Below are 18,713 nucleotides of genomic sequence, written 5' to 3' on the forward strand. Positions count from 1 at the left end.
GAAATATTCACGTCACTGACTCTTTGCTTGGCAGGGCAAAGAATTCAGACCATTGCACTGCCTGATGTCGACCTTAACACTATATTCCCAATGGCATCCAGACCCGTTTTGCACTAGAGTAAGGGCATTCCATTTGGCACCGCTAAGTACTGGCGTCCAGTGCACGCTTGCAGCGCTGGCATTGAGTCACTGCCAGGACAACATCCTCAACTTGTTGAGGTGGATCCAACACGCCATCGAATGTCTCCAGGACCTGAATGCTGCTGAGGACATCATGACATCACATTTCTCAGGGACAGCAGAAACAGGGACTTTGCCACCAGAAAAGCATCCTGAAGGGCAATGGATGGCACTGGTCTGCAAATCATCTGTGCTCACATGCCCCGTGAAACAAGGCCTTTTATTGCAGGATCACGCCTCGGCATGGCCTTCTGGTCGAATATCACGGGCATGACTTGGTTCATCCTACTCACTGTGCCATGTTGGGTTTGGGACACGACATCTTGGTGACAAGTTTATTGAGAGACCAGAGAAATATTGACTCGGAAACGTGATGCTGGTCCATGCTCAGCAGTGCATTACAGGAACATATCATAAATAACTAAATTTACCTAAAGGGTAAAAGTGTTTGCATTGAATCTTCAAGAATATAGTTAAGATAAGAGTGTAATGAGGTAAACCCAGAGGCCGTTTCACCTCTCTCTGTTCAAGCTATGATATCCTTGCTCTGTTTGATGGGTATAGCACCTTAATTTTTCTTTTAAGGAAGACAACGTCAAGTCCATATATCCTGGTTTGAAATCGGAATTTCAGGGACTATGTTTCTGAGCCCCTGGTGTTTATATATATATATATATATATATATATATATATAATATATATATATATATATTAGGACTCCAAATGAAGATGAAGGAGAAACCAGAGGAAAAGGAAATAGAGTTCTTAATTTGTCCCAACAGTTTCGAACAGGCCTCTTCCGGGAACTTTATTGACTAATCAGTTTAAGAAAAAATGGACCGGACATATGTTTACATTTGGCTTCAAGACTTACATAAAACAAACAACCACAAATGGTTAACATTGCAGGAACTGTTACAGGATAATATAAAATATAAATTGTCTAGTACATAGTTCACGTCCAATGAAAAGGTTAACAGTCCTGAGGCTAAACAGGTAATTATGTTGAATACCTAAGTCAATATATTACATAATTTGTACAAGTTTTTCATGATATGTAGAAATAGCTGGTCTGTCCTGAAAACGCCTATACTGCCATTGAAGTTATTGTTTTACAGTATATTGAATACATGCTGTTTCTATTAGATTTCTTTTATAAAATTAAAAGTTTTTGAACAGAATCTTGCAAGAGACCACTGAATTGGATAAAAACACTCAAGCATGTTTACTAAGATAAGAGTTTAATCAGTAAACCCTAGATTTATGTTGTGCAATTCACCTCTCAACAGTTTTTGCTGATTGTCCAATATAAAATCCTTGCAACCACAAGGAATTTTGTTACTGATTGTCGTATAGCACTGTTTCTTTTTCTTGGTTTAAGGAAAACACAACAGTCACATTTAATAATTTAAATGGGTGGATAATATGATCAGGGCTGGCATGTATGGCAAACACAGTATATTCTATTATATATATATATATATATATATATATATATATATATATATATATATATATATATATATATATATATGTGTGTGTGTGTGTGTGTGTGTGTGTGTGTGTGTGTGTGTGTGTGTGTAACTAATATGCTTTTAGGCTCGATTATGAAGTTAGTAAATTTACACTAAGGGCAAGTAGTTCTGCTATTGTGGTTGTTATGTATTAATCTGGTCATATCTGACAAAACTGATCACAGCTAAATGTAGCCCAAATCCAGTTTATCACACTTCAGACATAAAAGTGCCCATAAGCTCATAATCCAGATTGTGAAGCAAACTATTGTTTCGTTAACTTGGGGGAGAATCTTGCAAGTAGCTGGGTGTCTAGCTTTTGCACATGGCTGTAAAGATTAAGATTGATAAAAGTGATGCTTGTTGAAGGTGGCCCAATGGTTTTTAATATCAGGATGACAAAATATCGTTTAAATCAACTATGAATGTATAGCCTACTTTACTGACACAGGTATTCCCAATTGTGGTCACTGTCATAGTCTGTGCCTAATTGACGACAGACTAACAATCACAAATCAGACAGAAGCTATATATATGTAAATAATCCTGAATGTGACCAAAATCCTGAAGTTTTGTCGATTTGGGAAAAATCCTGACAACTGCTAGGTGTACGATTGTGGTCTGTGTATTTAGCTGGGCATATTTGACAAACAGGACACCAGTATGAGTGGGTACAAAGCTGAATGTGTTATACATTAGATTAAAACAATCTATTAACTTTCTGGTTAATTATGAAACGTCTGCCGGTCTTCTTGGCATCAGGAATCTTGATCACAAAGGTTTCCAGGTGAGGACCCATGTATTAATGTGCTATACTTAACATATAGGACATATAGCCGATTGTCCAGCTGTTGCACTTATGCATTAAGATTAGTCTAATCATAACACTGATAACATTTGGGTTTAGCCCAAACTTTAAAATGTCAGTGTAAAACAAAATCCCAATTCAAAAAAAGCAGTCAAGTTTCCTCTGCCTAGGGGAATCCTGATGGCAGTTGGATGTCCAGCTGTGCCCCGTGTGTTTAGCTAGACCTCTTTGACCAACAGGACACTATTAAGAGGTGGTCCAAAACTTCTCATTACACAACAAATATGAAACAATGCAAGAGTTTTCAGGTTATTTTGAAAATACAGTCTGTTTTCTTTTAACTCATGGAAATCAGATGGAAGCTAGATGTCTTCAACTGAGAATATGCAACAGAACTGATCGGGTAAGGTGCAGCGAACACATCACTACCATGGAACCAGCCTCAAATAAATTCTAATTCAGAAAAGGATATAAAGACCTTACTTTGTCACCCTTCGGGCCGCCCCCCACCCAAAACAAAACCTATCATGTTGTACCCATCAAGTAGAGTAAGGATTTCTCAACTTCAAAGGTGTTAAGTATAAACTCAAGACTTACAATATGTCATATTACTAAAAGTATCAAAGTTTATTTAAGTTTACCATTTATTTTTATGTTTACCCATTTTCTATGCTTATCACCAACACGTCTACTGGCGAAGATTGTAACTAATGTAACTGAATTGCTAAGGGATTCAGAGCCGATGAAACACGGTTTTTGGCGCTGAATTTTTTGTGGTAGAAGCACCATGGCAAATGATTTCCCTCTGTTTTCTTTTTGAAAACGACGTTGATCTCTGCATCGTCGTCGTTTTTGCTCTCTGTCAGGCTGCAGGCTTCCAGGGCAGCGGCTGCAAGGGTGGCGGCATGTTCCGAGGCCTTGGTGGCCTTGTGTACCGTCTGGTCGACGTCTATTAATGTCCCGGTGTCGTGGGCGTCGGCGTCCCTTATCTGGCTTCTTACTTCCAGCGGGAGGCGTTGAAAGAAGATCGCCCTTGCGAGGTCGATTTTTCTTATCCTCCCATTCTCGTCTCGGCCTGGTAATGTTATGAGCCCCTGAAGTTTGTCCCAGGTGTCTCTGGGTGATGCTTCTCCAAGGGGCTGGGATGCCAGGTCGAGTGCTCGCTGTGCTCTTTCTGTCACGGGCATGGAGTAGGTCTTGATTAGTTTATATTTTAATGCTCTGTAAGTGACTTCGTCTGCATGGGCGTCGAGCCAGAGGGAGATCCTGTTGAATACCTCGACCAGGAGTGCCACCATGGTGATGTCGGACTTGCTTGCATCGTCTGTTGTACTCACCATGCGGAAGTGTACTTCTGTGAGCTGGAACCATGTTGCAGTGTTTTCGCGCGAAAAACTGAGGGAGTTTGACCATGTCTGCTTTTGTCGGCAAGAGAGGCGTACAGACCTCACACATTTGCACTGAACTTCATCTTCTGCCATCTTTACTGCTTACGCACCAAAACACGGGAAAATGCACCGTGTTGAGTCCCCACCTAAAAACCCAAAACCTTCAAAAATTCGATTTGCTGAAAAAAATTGTATGGCTTCGTATAGGGTTCAAGAATGTGTCCATTTGCTAAAATTTGCCTTATTTCTCTAGTTATGGCCTCAAATGTAACAATAACTATATACCCATAAAGCACCAGTAGCGCAAATGATTTAGTTTGGTATAGTTTTTGCCACGAAAGCCTTTGAAATGAAATGCTGTCAATAATATCCTACTTGGCACCTTTTTTAGTTATTCCTAGCCATGACAACGCACGCCATGCCATGACGCCGACTGTGGCCGAGTTGCCTATAAACTTCCAAGCTGAGGGTCACGCTTTTCACACTCGCTAGCCTTGACTGAACTCTGTATTTTCTGAGGTGTTTTTGTTTTTTCACCATGCCTAGAAGGTCCAAGAGTTCACTTCATGCTTCTAGAATGCGGAAAAGCCAAGTGGAAAAGTCCAGGTGAGAATTAGAAGAAAGAATTCAAGAAATTAGTGCCAGGGGGAATGGAGCGACGGAGAGAGAGAGAGCTGTTGCCCAGCAAACGGTGCAAGCAGCGATCTCTGCTGACCAGAGACCAACCACATCCACCCCAAACGCCTGTTTATTCGTTCGTCACTACTGAAGGGCAAAGATATTTTAGAAGAAGAAAGCAGTAGCTCGGAGGCTGATATTATAGATGATCCTGAAAATAAAATGATCATAATAAGTGAAGGACTTGATGAATTACTTGAATCACGAATCCCTAATTGTGAATGTAAAGTAATTCCCAGGATCCATTTGGCAAGGGGATGGATTCGAGACACTAATAAAAAAAGTGTAGGCGACTATGATACCCTAGAGTAATACCTTGCAACAAGATCAGACGGGGGGGACCAGAACCTAAAATTTATAATAATGTGTCTTAGGCATAAATAATCAATTAATATTCTTATTTATAATCATTTTGCATTAATTAATACCCAAAAATAAAAATTAAACCATAGAATTAATTGTAACATATCTTTGAAGGCCCTACTTTTTTATGTAACTAAAACTTTGAAGGCCCGTTTCTCAAAACATAAGTTTTTTTGCCTTTAAAATGCATCTCCTCCCTTAGTATTGGACCAATCTAAATGAAATTTTATACATAATATGGGGAAACATGGTAGATTAATAAGATGGCGGGGATTTTTAATATTTTGAGTTGCTGATTTTTGGTCATTTTTTTTCTGTCATTTTTCCGGGAAAATTTCATAAAAAAGGAAAAAATCCATATCTCGAAGAATTGAAAAATAAAAAATCTCTGGCACTGTATTGAAGGTTCATAAGTATTTTATACGTGGTTCAAATCACATCCCTTAAAAACTAAAAGCAAAGGAGAAGATGCATTTTGAAAATGGCCAATTTTGGCCGAAAATTGCTCTGGCGTCACAAAACCTAAGGTCATTGACAAAAAATTTTTTCCCCAGAAGTTCCACATAATGTCCTTAAACAAACCCCCTATATATCAACAACCTGTCATTAAAAAAGTGGGAAACCGGCCAATCCCCTTAATGGTGCTGATTGTAGTGCCAAAACGTTCCTTTGGTGGGTACGCCATATTTAGTCTGTTAATGGCACGGTTTCCACCAGGGAAGGAGCTATCCGAGGCCTAAACTTGACACCGTGTTTAGTCCGTTAAAGGCTCTCTGGATGGTAGGCTGCGGCTGTAGTTAGTCCGTTAATGGCTGGGCCAAAACCGCGCTATCTGTTGCTTCCCAGGGTCACCAGTGTGAGGTTCAAGAAAGGTCAGAAGTGAGACTGATTCTTTATTGTTAGCAACGTACCTATAATGCGAAAAGCAGACGGGAAGGTAGCGGGCGACCTGCGGCCCCCAGCTACGTCCGTACAGAATTGTGCTTGTTGAAAGACATAAAATGACATATAGAGAGCATTACAGAACATGTACAAGGCATATATATATATATATATATATAGTAGGCCGTGGAATGATACATATAATGAGATACATAAAGAATCTGAAACAATAACAAGTGACAAATACGACATGATTAATGTACAAATGTAGAGCGAGACACAAGGAACAGAGAGGTGGTTTGACGCACTTACAGTAGTTTCGATGAAGACTGACGATGCAACAAACCCGAAAGATAACAATAGTGAAGACATCAACAGAGTCTGGCATACTTTACACTCATGAAGATGGCGTTTCATATCGAATGTCTTGTTACCTTCAACACTAAAGCATCCAACATCGGATAATTTCACCACAAATATATTGCCATTTCACAATACACATAGGTCTGATTCTTGTTTGGAATAAGAGCACTTAGCATATATAAGTCTTGTTGGGTATAAGATATTCCCAAGGTAAAGATAATTCAATAATTATGGGTTATTTGTAGCTTAACGCTTGAAAAGTATAAATAAAACTTTATGAGTAAATTACAGGAAAAACCTCACTCTACAAATTTAGCACTCTGCTACCAGGCTGGAGATCAAAATCTTAGTTTGACAAAAATATATACATCAGAGCTGAATCGAAATCAACTTGACAATACTGTTTTAAACAGTGGTCAACTTATGTGTGAATTCTTGACAATACAGCTTTTAAAGAGGTGCAAAATAATGAGCAGGTGGACATGTACTGCTGGTTTATTGGGAAAGCAGGCCGCTTATAAAGTGGCATGCAGACGTCATACAAAAGCATACAATAGGATACAGGTGACCTGAGGTCAAGTGTTCTTAATGTGACACAGGACAGGTAAATACAAATAACATGAAACGTTAAATTACAAGAATTGACACAATAATACTCTGACACAAGTACAAAGTAAACAGGCATCAATAAATCAGTAATAGATACGTATTTACATAGATAAAAATGTGGCTGTTTAGCGTGACCCAGGCTTGTAGGAAAGGCACTGTAGAAGACGGAAGGTTCACCATAGAAAACGTGTTGAGCGGGGACTTTACAATACTCCCCCCCCAAAGACGTGGGTAGCGTCTGATCAAACTAGGTATCTGCTGGGCCGCTGGAGAGTGCCGCGGCTCCGCAAAGTCAGCTGAGGGGTGCGGTGTGAGTGGGAGCGGCTGGCTGTGGCACTGTCTGGGTGCTTCCGGGGGCAGCCACGCAACTTTCTTTTGGGTTGGGCTGGCTGCGGGGGCGACGGTCCCTGTGGAGGGCGTGGTGTGGTATCGTCGACGACTTCCTCCAACAGGGCGGGCTTGAGATGGTCAACAGACACCCAGTCGTCCTTCCGGTGTATGGCCAGCCGGAATGCTTTGGTGTTCCGCTCCAGCATGTGGAAGGGCCCCTTGTAGGGCCTGGTTAGGGGCAGGCGGACTGCGTCGTTCCTGACGAAGGTGTGGGTGGTGGAGGACAGGCCAGGAGGCGTGAAAGGTGTCGTCCTATCGGTATATGTTAGCTGGCAGGGGGTGAACTTCCCGACTGTGTCACGGAGACTCTGGACGGACAGGTTATGGCAATCTCCCATGATGGGTTCGCCCGGGACTACGAGGGCCTCCCTGTAGACTTTCTCTGCCGCGGATGGGTCGCCATTGGCTTTGGGGGCGGTCCTCAGCCTGAGGAGGACCCAAGGCAGCTGGTACTTCCAATCCTCGGAGGTGCAGTGGGCCATGAGGGATGCCTTCAGGGACCTGTGGAATCTTTCCACCAATCCATTGGCCACGGGGTTGTAGGCGGTGGTGGTGTGGTGGGAGGTCCCCAGCAGGCATGCCAGGGCGGACCACAACTCGGACAGGAAAGCAGGACCCCTCGGTGGTTATGTGGCCCAGGATACCGAACCAGCTGATCCAGCTGGAGAAGAGGGCCTCGGAGCACGCACTGGTGGTGGCTTCTTGCATGGGTGTCGCTTCAGGCCACCTGGTTGAGCGGTCGACGACCATCAGGAGATATCTGGCCCTGCCTGATGGGGGAAGGGGGCCTACTACATCTACATGGATGTGTCCGAACTGCCTCACCGGCTGGGGAAACTCGCCCACCCCCGTCTCAGTGTGCTGCCCCACTTTGCTGGTCTGGCACCAGATGCACTGTCTCGCCCAGGCCGTCGCAAACCGTGCCAGACGAACTTCTCTGCCAACAGTTTGGCCATCGTCCTGCTGGAGGGGTGGGACAGCCCGTGGGTAACGTTGAACACCTGACGGTGGTGGGAGACGGGTACCAGGGGACGGGGTTGGCCGGTGCTTACGTCACTCAGCAGTGTTGGCACACCAGGGGCGAGGGGCACGTCCTTCCACTTTAGGGACGTGATGGTGGTGCGGTAGGCTGGAACCTCTGGGTCGGTGGTCTGCTCCCGGGCGAGGTCCTCGTAGTCGATCCTGAGCTGCACTGCGCTGAGCTCGATCCTCGAGAGGGCGTCCGCTACAGGGTTCCTCCTGCTGAGGAGGTACTTGATTGTGCAGGTGAACTCCGCGATGGCTGCGAGATGACGCTGCTGCCTGGAAGACCATGAGTCGCCCTGCTTTGTGAAGGCGTGGACCAGCGGCTGGTGGTCCATCCAGATTGTGAAGGGCGTACCCTCCAGGAGGAACTTGAAGTAACGTACCGCCCGATACACTGCGCAAAGTTCCCTGTCGAAGGTGCTGTAGCGGAACTCCGCGTCCGTCGTCAGCTGGAGGGGGACATTGGGGTCCTGAAGGGCCAAGGCGGTTGCCTCAGCGAGGGCGGCCTTCGTCAGGGAAAAGGCCTGTTGCTAGTCGGGTGCCCAAACTAAGGTCTCTGGGTGGCCCTTCACGATCTCTGTCAGGGGGGCCATGGTGTGCGCGAACCCTGGGGATGAACCTCCTGTAGTAGCTGACCATCCCCAGGAATTCTTGTGCGGCCTTAACAGAGGTAGGGGTGGGGAACCTGGTAACAGCTGTGACCTTCAACGCGAGCGGACTGATGCCCTCCGGGAATATCTCGTGGCCCAGGAAGTCAACTCTTTTGGCGCCGAAGGTGCATTTATCAAACCTGACAACGAGGTCGTTCTCCTGCAGGTGCTGCAGGACCTTTTGGATGTGCTGCAGGTGTTCTTTGGGGGATCTGGAAAAAATTAGAATGTCATCTACATAACAGACACAAAAGTTCAGGTCCCCAAGGATGCTGTCCATTAGTCTTTGGAAGGTTGCCCCCGTGTTCCTCAGGCCGAAGGTGGAAAAGGTGAAGACATAGGACCTGAAGGATGATGGTGGTTTTGGGGATGTCCTTTGGAGCAAATGGTACCTGAAAGTATGACTTCAAAAGGTCTAGTTTAGAAAATATTTTGGCCCCGTGAAAGGAGGGTAATGGTCTGGTTCAGTTGTAAGGTTGAGCCGCCTGTAGTCACCGCAGGGTCTCCAGGAGCTGTCCGGTTTCTGCACCATGTGGAGGGGAGAGGCCCACGGGCTGGAGGCCTTCCTGCATGTGCCCATACACTCCATCTTGACGAAAGCGTCCTTGGCCTCCTGAAGGCGCCGAGGGGGGAGCCTCCGGAACTTTGCGTGCATTGGGGGCCCTTTGTTTTAATGTGGTGGTAGATTCCATGCTTTGCAGGGTCCCCGGGCACCTGGCGCAGTTCGGGTTTGAAGACGTCAGGGAGCTCCTTCAGCAGCTGGGCCTACTGGTGCAGGGCAACGGAGTAGATGGCGCGCGCTGGGGCCCATCACCAGGGGGAGGGACTGGCAGGAGTTGGTATCCAACAGGCACTTGCGACCGACGTCGACTGCCAGACCAAAGTGGGCGAGGAAGTCTGCGCCCAGGAGTGGGGTCCTCATGTCCGTGACTATGAAGTTCCAACTGTACCTCCGGCCAAGGATGGAGATCGACAGGAGCCTGGTGCCGTAGGAGAGGATGGGGGACCCGTTGGCGGCCATCAGGGAGGCAGCCGGGTCCGGTGGGCATTTGCAGTCCTCTCTGGATGGCGGGAACACTGATCGACATGGCCCCAGTGTCGACCAGCATCATCCTGCCAGAGATGGTGTCACCGACATAAAAACCTACTGGTTTTGGGCTCCTGGGTTCCTCTGCTGCCAAGGCAGCCTGTTCTGTTGGCCGCCACCTCCCCCGATTTTTGGATGGGCGAAAGAGCAGGGGGGTTGGCAGTTCTGGGCATCCTTGCCGTACCGCTGGTGGTAGTAGCAAGGCCCCGGTGGGTGCTTCTTGTGATGGTAGGTTGGCCGCCACCTGGTGACGGTGCGTATCTCCTCCTCTGCGTTTTCCTCCAGCTGGAGGGAACTGATGGGGTGTGCAGGCATAGATGCCCGCTTCGCTGCCCTTGTGGAGTCCGTCAGCTGCTGCGCCGTCCTGTATAATGCTTGAGGATCTGGGTCAAAACCTCCGGGAGGAGCTGACGGAGGATCTCCGTTGACAGGCTTATCTCCGACTGCCTGCTGCTGCCGTCCATCTCGGGAAGGGTGAGTAGGTCCTGGATCACGCCCCACGTCTCCAGGAGGTTCTGGTCATGTCGAGGGTTGTTCAAGAGGTCAAGGGCGTGGGAGGCCTTCTCGGAGACCAGCAGGGAGCAGGTCTTGACGAGAGAGGTTTTCAGATTTTGGTAGGTGACAGGACGTGCGGCAGACACCCTCGGGATGAGCTTCCTATAGACCTCTTCCGGGAGGGTGCTGATCATGGCGTCTGCCTGCAGCACCTCGTCGGTAAGTCCCGCCAGCCTGAACTGCCCCTCGACCCTGTAGAGCCATGATGACGGGTTGGTGTGCGTGAAGGGTGACAGCTTTATGGTGAGGGCGGACTTAGTTTGCTCTGTCAGGATGGGCAGCGCGTGGGGAGCAGGTACCGGTGTGGAGGGAGAGCGTGGGCGGGTTGTGCGCGAGGGAGATGTCCGAGTCCATGAAGTTCGCGGTTAATTGTATGTGGGAGGGAATGTCCATGCCCATACTCACTATTGCCCTCTTACTTGGAGTGGGTTACTTGCATCAATACGCACTTGGGAGCGTGCTGTGTGGGTCTGCTAATGATGCTGGTGATCTGCTGATGAGAGTCAGCATGCCCGAACGCTTTGTTAAAGCGCAGTTTTTAGTCTGTTAGGGGTGTGGGGTGGTTCATGGAGCCAAGACTAGGTCGCCGTATGAGTCCACTAATGGCTCTGGGAACCACTCTGGGGTCACCACTATAAGAGGTGCAAAATAATGAGCAGGTGGACATGTACTGCTGGTTTATTGGGAAAGCAGGCTGCTTATAAAGAGGTGTGCAGACATCATACAAAGGTATGCAATAGGATACAGGTGACCCGAGGTCAAGTGTTCTTAATGTGACACAGGACAGGTAAATACATATACCATGAAAAGTTAAATTACAAGAACTGACACATGTACAAAGTAAACAGGCATAAATAAATCAGTAATAGATACGTATTTGCATAGATAAAAATGTGGCTGTTTGGCATGACCCAGGCTTGTAGGAAAGGCAGCCGTAGAAAACGGGAAGTTCACCATAGAAAACCTGTTGAGCGGGGACTTTACACTTTACACAGTGAGTGATCAATTTTCGTGTAAATTCTTGACAATGCTGTTTTAAATAGCGGTCAACTTACGTGTAAATTCTTGACAATACTGCTTTAAACAGTGATCAACTTTCGTGTAAATTCTTGACAATACTGTTTTAAATAGTGATCAATTATGTGTAAATTCTTGACAATACTGTTTTAAATAGTGGTCAACTCAATTATACTGTTTTAAATAGTGATCAATTGTGTAAATTCTGACAATATATACTGTTTTAAATAGTGATCAACTTACGTGTAAATTCTTGACAATACTGTTTTAAATAGTGATCAATTATGTGTAAATTCTTGACAATACTGTTTTAAATAGTGGTCAACTTACATGTAAATTCTTGACAATACTGTTTTAAATAGTGATCAACTTACGTGTAAATTCTTGACAATATTGTTTTAAACAGTGATCAATTTCCATGTAAATTCTTGACAATACTGTTTTAAATAGTGATCAACTTACGTGTAAATTCTTGACAATATGGTTTTAAACAGTGATCAACTTCCGTGTAAATTTTTGACAATACTGTTTTGAACAGTGATCAACTTTCATAAAAATTCTTGACAATACTGTTTTAAACAGTGATCAACTTACATAAAAATTCTTGACAACATATACTGTTTTAAACAGTGATCAACTTTCATAAAAATTCTTGACAATACTGTTTTAAACAGTGACGTGTTAAAAAACTCAGCACTAGGGGATAATGTGGAGCGGGTTTGATCTCAACTCTCGGTCCACTGCTTGAATTCAGCGGGAATATATACAGCAGACTAAATCAACTTGAATCTCTCTTGATGTCTTGAGAGGACAGTTAATGCCATCCTAGTTCCATACCTTAAAACGTATATGTAAATTATGGTCCAGTTAAGAGCTACATTTATACTGAATTTCTCTTCAACAACCTCATAAAAATAACAGAAAAGGTAATGCGCTTTGATATTTTGCCTACACTCTTTAAATCAGCGCTTTATGAAAAAATGCCACTATAATAAAAAGACAGTGTGACAATCGTTTACTCTGGCACGAATTTGAGGTTCGAGTTTTAGGCGAGAGCTCCGATGGCGTGCCTCCTATGACAGAATATTGCACAAGTGTGCTCTTCATCATTTCGCTCTCTTTGGATTCAAAATCTGCTTTGTATTGCCAATGCTTTCAGCTAAGGTAAACTATGGCTACTGTCTGAAAGAAAATTTGTCACCAGGTTCATTCTTTACACAATATAATCCCCGTAGGATCATGCAGTGAATAAGAAAACCTGTTACACTTAATAAACCAGCTTAGTTATTAAAACGAACTCGGAAAAAGAAAAGCTTCTACATTACTTTGACCAAGGAAGCAATTCTATCGATATTACATTTCCTTGTGTATTTTCCAGCACTGGCGTTTGCATATATACCCCCATATACAGTCATTACCCATGTACCTTAAATTGTAATGTAATGACACCTTCTCTATGTTGGTCCCCTAGGAAATCTAATGATCCATATACGATTACTGTATGCGTTTCACAGCTTAATCGCTTTGTGAGTGAACCATTGCAGCAGTGGCCATATTCTATGCTAAATCTAAACAATGTCATCCAGAATAACGACGTTGGCTGATCCTTTGCTTTAAATTCGTGCCAAATCTTACTTCTAAAGAGCTTATATTACAACATACTTACATATCTTTCATGCTGATCATCTATGGCGAAAGTCTCAAATATTTCACACAGCTTCACGCACACTGCTAAGAGACGCAACACAGGAGAAGCAGCGACGACAACTAGTCCAGTACTACCACCGTACTGACTACTGAGCTTCCCTTCTGAGAAAAACGAGTTTGGCAGGAAGGACTCATATGACAAAGTGACGTCATTAAGTTAGATTCGGGGATTGGCAAATAGGCCATGACGTCATGGTCTCTCCTGCCATTCTATTGGTAGGTGATTCAGGAGACACTGAGAATCCTGGTGCGAAGTTGGACTATGTTGCAATCATGTAGAAGAGAAAGTAAAAGAATAAGGGTCAAATGAGTTATTAATGATAGCGAAAGACGACGAACGTCAGTAACTAAATCAAATTTGAATTAAAAAAATGAAAGATAATTACCCCCATTGCTGTTTCGTTTGTAGATAAAAGGAAAACTATAAAATTGTTGAGGCTCCTCTCTCTCTCTCTCTCTCTCTCTCTCTCTCTCTCTCTCTCTCTCTCTCTCTGAGACATAATTCCTGGTTCCCAATTCGTCATGAGCTCGATCCTCTAGTTTGTTGGGAACTTCTTTGTTTACATCACGTAGAAACGGTAAGTATATCAGAGGGAACAACATCCAAGTTTGGTCTCGAATATCTTCCTTACCGGAATTTGCTCATCATGACATGAATACAACAACTTACTCAATAAGAATTTTGCAGATGGCTCTAACGGCCAAATTTGCACCAGAGGTAATAACTAGATTCCCATCACTGGACATCCGAGAGACGTAATTGAGGCGCATTTGTTTTCAATTAGGCAGTTCCTGGAAAGCGAAAAGGATGCAAATCCATTCATGAATGTTTGTAATGACGTCAAGTACAAATCCACGGAATCATAAACTAACGCTTTTTTTCTCCCATGTATATGGTGCATTGTTTGGATTACAAATGCGACAAAGGAACAGATGATAAACGAATCCTTTTCATTTCTGATAAAAATAAGTATTTTGCAATTTCAAGTTTAGTTTATTTCAACAAGGTGGCTCCTAAGACAAGAAAATTAAAACAAATTAGAAAGATTCAAATATTGATGTGACGAGAACCTTGAGAGAGTTCTCCTGTGGAGGAATGCGTGTTGAGGGCGACATAGAAGTGAGGCTCTTGAACTGTCTGTGCTTAAAAGCTCTGGTTGACAAGGTTCATTAAGCTGCCCACAGATTACAAGCAGCACCCAGGACCAGCAAATTTGTGCTCAACAACTGAACCCTGTCACTAGTCAATGACAAACTGAGCTTGAATAAAATACAAATTATAAAATGAGTGAGGAACTTCAGTTTTTGTAAACTCGGTGTCGTTATCCCTATTATACTTGATAATAAATGAGGAAATCTAGACACTATCACTTGGTCTCGTAAATTTTGCCCAGACCATGACTATGGATATGCCTACCTAGTCGAAGAAGAGAAAGAAGAAATGTCGACACCGAAATATAAGCTCTCAAATAATCAGTGTTAATGAAATACTCAAGAAGAGGAATCCATTATAGGCCCATGTTTCCCCTCATGCTGGCTCAAGTACACCCTAAGCAGTAATCTTTGACACAGGATCGCCAAACAATATCAAGCTTAGTGATTATACAGTCTGCCACAGGCTTTAGATTTATGTGAGAAAAATATTCCTTGTAAAGTATACAAGGAATATTTTTCTCACATAAATTTAAAGCCTGTGGCAGACTGCAGAATCACAGCTATTCATAGAAATAGCATAAGAATGCTGGGATAAATATGAAAAATCTTGCTTAATGAAAGGTCATGATTGTAGGAGTGAATATGTTCGCTCACTTACTGATTGGCTATCCAACTATGGCTCGAGAAGGAATCACCATTGACCCTCCAAGAGAACAAATATAAGGAAGGGTCGGTCGTCTGACTTCCAAAATTCCCATCTGCTGAATAATTAGAATGAATAAGACCCAAGGGCAACCAGTATTAGTGGGCATCCTAAAAAGAAAATAATCAGGAGAGGATTATCATTGGTCTATACGAGTGTCCAGTAAGTTGCCACATATTTGGAGTCTAGTCAAGAGACAAATCAGGAGACGGTATTTGGGCAGAATGTAACGTGAGTCCTATATTCGAAGGGAAGGAATTAATAACGCTTTCTGAAACCGTGCCAGCACATGGACTCTCTTATTCGTCGGGTTTGCACAAAGTCAGACAAAATAAAATAGTGACAGGAGTGACAAATAACAGAGGAGGTAAGATAACCCTGACAGAAGGGACAGAGAAAGGACTGGCTGAAACTTATGCCACACCTATTCAAGTCTTAGAGAAGGAACCCCCAAGTAAGCCTATAATACAGATTAATGGAGAAAGTGTAACTTCAGCCAATGAATCAGGCATAAGTAAAATCAAATATATGATTATCTGAGGGAGACAAAAGAAAAGTATGGAAATATTGAGCGAATACAGAGAGACAGTTGCTATGCTGTAGAATGGGATACTTTAGGAAACATGTCATTTTTTTCACATCAGATTGACATACCGCCCAGCACCAGACCCATTTACATTCCTGTGAAGAGAGTGTTCACTCGCAAAAGGAGACGATTGAAAGGGAAGCCCAGAAAATTAAAAGTGAAGGTATAACTGAGCCTTCTAAGTCACCTCGGTCTTTCCCTCTTTTGTTGGCGCCTAAGAAGGATAAGTCTTACAGAGTTGTGGTAGACTTTAGGAAGTCAAACATGATCACAGTAACAGACCTTTGTCCAATGCCGTATAGACGGATCTCATCACGTCCATAAGATTCAAACTGGGATATGAACTTACCTTTAGTACAATTGTTATTAAATGCATGCTATCATACAAGTATTCAAGCAACCCCTATGAATGGTTAAATCAACCATTTATGCATCGCTTTAAAGTGATACATAAACGGTTGAATAAAAACCTGGAGGAAGCACAGAAGGCTATGAGAGACGGACAGCAAGAAGGACTGAGACCCACAGATTGGAGGAGACATGTACACAAGCAGAGAATTGAGGAGTGGAATAAATTATGAACTGGCAACAAGGCTGACAGGTCCATTCAGAGTAACAAAGGTCCAAGAAGCTAAATTAAAGGTAAGAAGAATGAGAAATTCAAACCCTTCCATACATGTGCAGATTCATTATAAGAATTTTGGGTACATAAGGACAGAGTTAAAATCTATGATTATGGGGAATGCTACTTGAATGGTTACTTCCCTTTATTGTTTCTACTGATAATTTTGTTGTGGAGTTAGCTCACTCATTAAGAAACTTCCATTTGTAACCTGGATATTGGCAGTTTTTCACATACCTGTTTAAAGCATATTATCATTGTAAGTTATTGATACTGACATAGAAACTTGTATGTGTTATGTGACTACATTTGTTATCTATTCAGTAACAATATTGAGGTGATTGTTTCATATCTTTAATGCATACTTAAATTAGCAGATATCTGAATCTCTCATTTGTGTACTTTCAGACTGCGTTCATCGTTGCTCTCAACAAAGAGCCAAGCAAATAGACCGAGTTCTTATATAAGAGAATGCAAGAAGCTAATGATACACAAGAAATTGATAAATGCAATCAAGAAGACTTGCAAGATAAAATAAGATACAATTTGAGAACAAGAAGTGTTAGAATCCAGTAAATTATTTTGTTTTTATTCACGATCCATTAATATTCCCCGTAACTGATTTCTTTATTGCTGAGTTTACCTTAAATAATTGACTAAGTAATTTCTTTTCCTCATTGTTACAGTTATTACTTTAACTAGTCACTTTTGCAGCAAACATTCTGGAGTTAAGGGATGAACCAACTTCAGAATACTTTTCCTTTACCTAATATGGGAATATTTAGGGTTACTCAGCTAATAACCATAAAGAAAATTCTGAAATCAAATTACCGTTTCAGGTGATGCACAAGACGAAAGTACAAGCATTGATGATACTCGCTCTGCGTGCGAACTACTGCATATGCAGACGCCAGTAGTCGAAGCTACTGTAATTACAGGAAGTATCATAAGGATAAGGTCATTCTGATTAACGAACATGTTGGAATTAAGATGGAGTACAAGGAAATTCAAGACCTCAACAGTCAAATAGGACATTTGCACAAGGAACTGAAGAACACAGAGCCGACACTAGATCAAAAGCCAAAGTCATGTAATGAAGAAACATATTATATCTGAAGGAATATGATCAGAGAAACTCTTCAGGATCTAGAAGAAATCTACGAGGCGAACCAACCATTGTAAGACAAGAAGGCTACTGCTAACTATTATACCAGCTATCATTTCAGGATTTTGGGGATCTCCAGGGGCGTCATGGGGGAGGGGGACAGTGAGGGGCGCTCCCCCCCCCAAAGCTTTCTAGGGGGCCTCCAAATCAGTGATAGGAAAAAATCTGTATGTATATATATTTATACATATAATTATTGCAAGGTCACTGTTCACCCAACAGTGTCAAAAAAATATAAATAAGTTGAAGCGTGGAGAGGGATTACTTTAAATTAGTTATTTTCAATATGTTTGGAACAATATAAATAATACATAACATATAATAGTTCCCGTTAAAAATATTAAGAAAAGGCAGTTTTCTTTAATTAAGAGCTGAGACTTCTAATCATTTTATTCACAAATGAATTAATGACCTGCCAGTCACAGTGTTTGATTGATAGTGGTCAATATTTTCATGCTTACTCTATACTCTATTATTCATTTAATAATTGAATAAAAGTTTTCACATGTCACGTTATGAAAATTTAAACCTCTACCGAAGGGCCACACTTTGTTGACACAGACTCCATGAACGCCCCGACGCACGCTCAAGCCGGTAATTTTTTTAAGTTGGAGATTTCGTCAACAGTGGATGATAATATTACAGTGAATATCATTTTCATCATTTCAAAGCGGCTTCCAAGGTGAATTTAGTTTGTGAATGTCATGTGTAATGTTATTAAAAGGTATATCAATAATGTCAGCTAAACTAGGCAGAGTTCACTCACCATGCAGACAAACATGGGCCATGGCCTTTCATGGCTCCGGGATGGAACACCTTCGGTCTACGTAACAAGTCAGTAGTCACTGCATAACATACATAGGCCATAATGATGGTTATCAAAATAGTTATATCTTAATCTTTATTAGTACTACACCGAAGTATCTTTTAAAAGCAATTGGCAATTTATAGGCTATACGGTTATGGCTCATTGGCATTTGGCAAGTATTTACATCAGTTACTTTTTAATATAATTTATTTTTAGTTAAGTACTACGCCTAGGGAGTTCCCTTTTATTCAAATGAAGCCCTGCCCTTCTGAAATTCTGTGCACTTACGCATTTAGGCCTATGACATATCCAAAGAACTATTTTTCATACGCTGTTTTGTTGACATTTTTCTTTCCTCTTATTTCATTTTCTTCATTCTCTTTGCCTTTCAGTTTATTCTTCTATATCTCCTCTGTCTCATTCACATCTATTATAACCTCATTTTCCTTCAATTTCT

The 18,713-nt window shown here is 42.7% G+C and overlaps 1 protein-coding gene across 1 annotated transcript in view; it reads right to left on the reverse strand.

Annotated features, from left to right (window-relative positions):
• Positions 1 to 13,325, reverse strand: part of LOC136839098 (uncharacterized) — a 66,951-nt gene extending 53,626 nt beyond the window's left edge. Inside the window, exon 1 of the mRNA XM_067104741.1 lies at positions 13,177 to 13,325. Coding sequence (XP_066960842.1) covers positions 13,177 to 13,196 — 20 coding nt within the window. The 5' untranslated portion in view covers positions 13,197 to 13,325. The remainder of the gene's footprint in view (positions 1 to 13,176) is intronic.
• Positions 13,326 to 18,713: the final 5,388 nt, after the last annotated feature.

Source organism: Macrobrachium rosenbergii, chromosome 6, assembly GCF_040412425.1.
Source record: "Macrobrachium rosenbergii isolate ZJJX-2024 chromosome 6, ASM4041242v1, whole genome shotgun sequence".
Classification (NCBI taxonomy): domain Eukaryota; kingdom Metazoa; phylum Arthropoda; class Malacostraca; order Decapoda; family Palaemonidae; genus Macrobrachium; species Macrobrachium rosenbergii.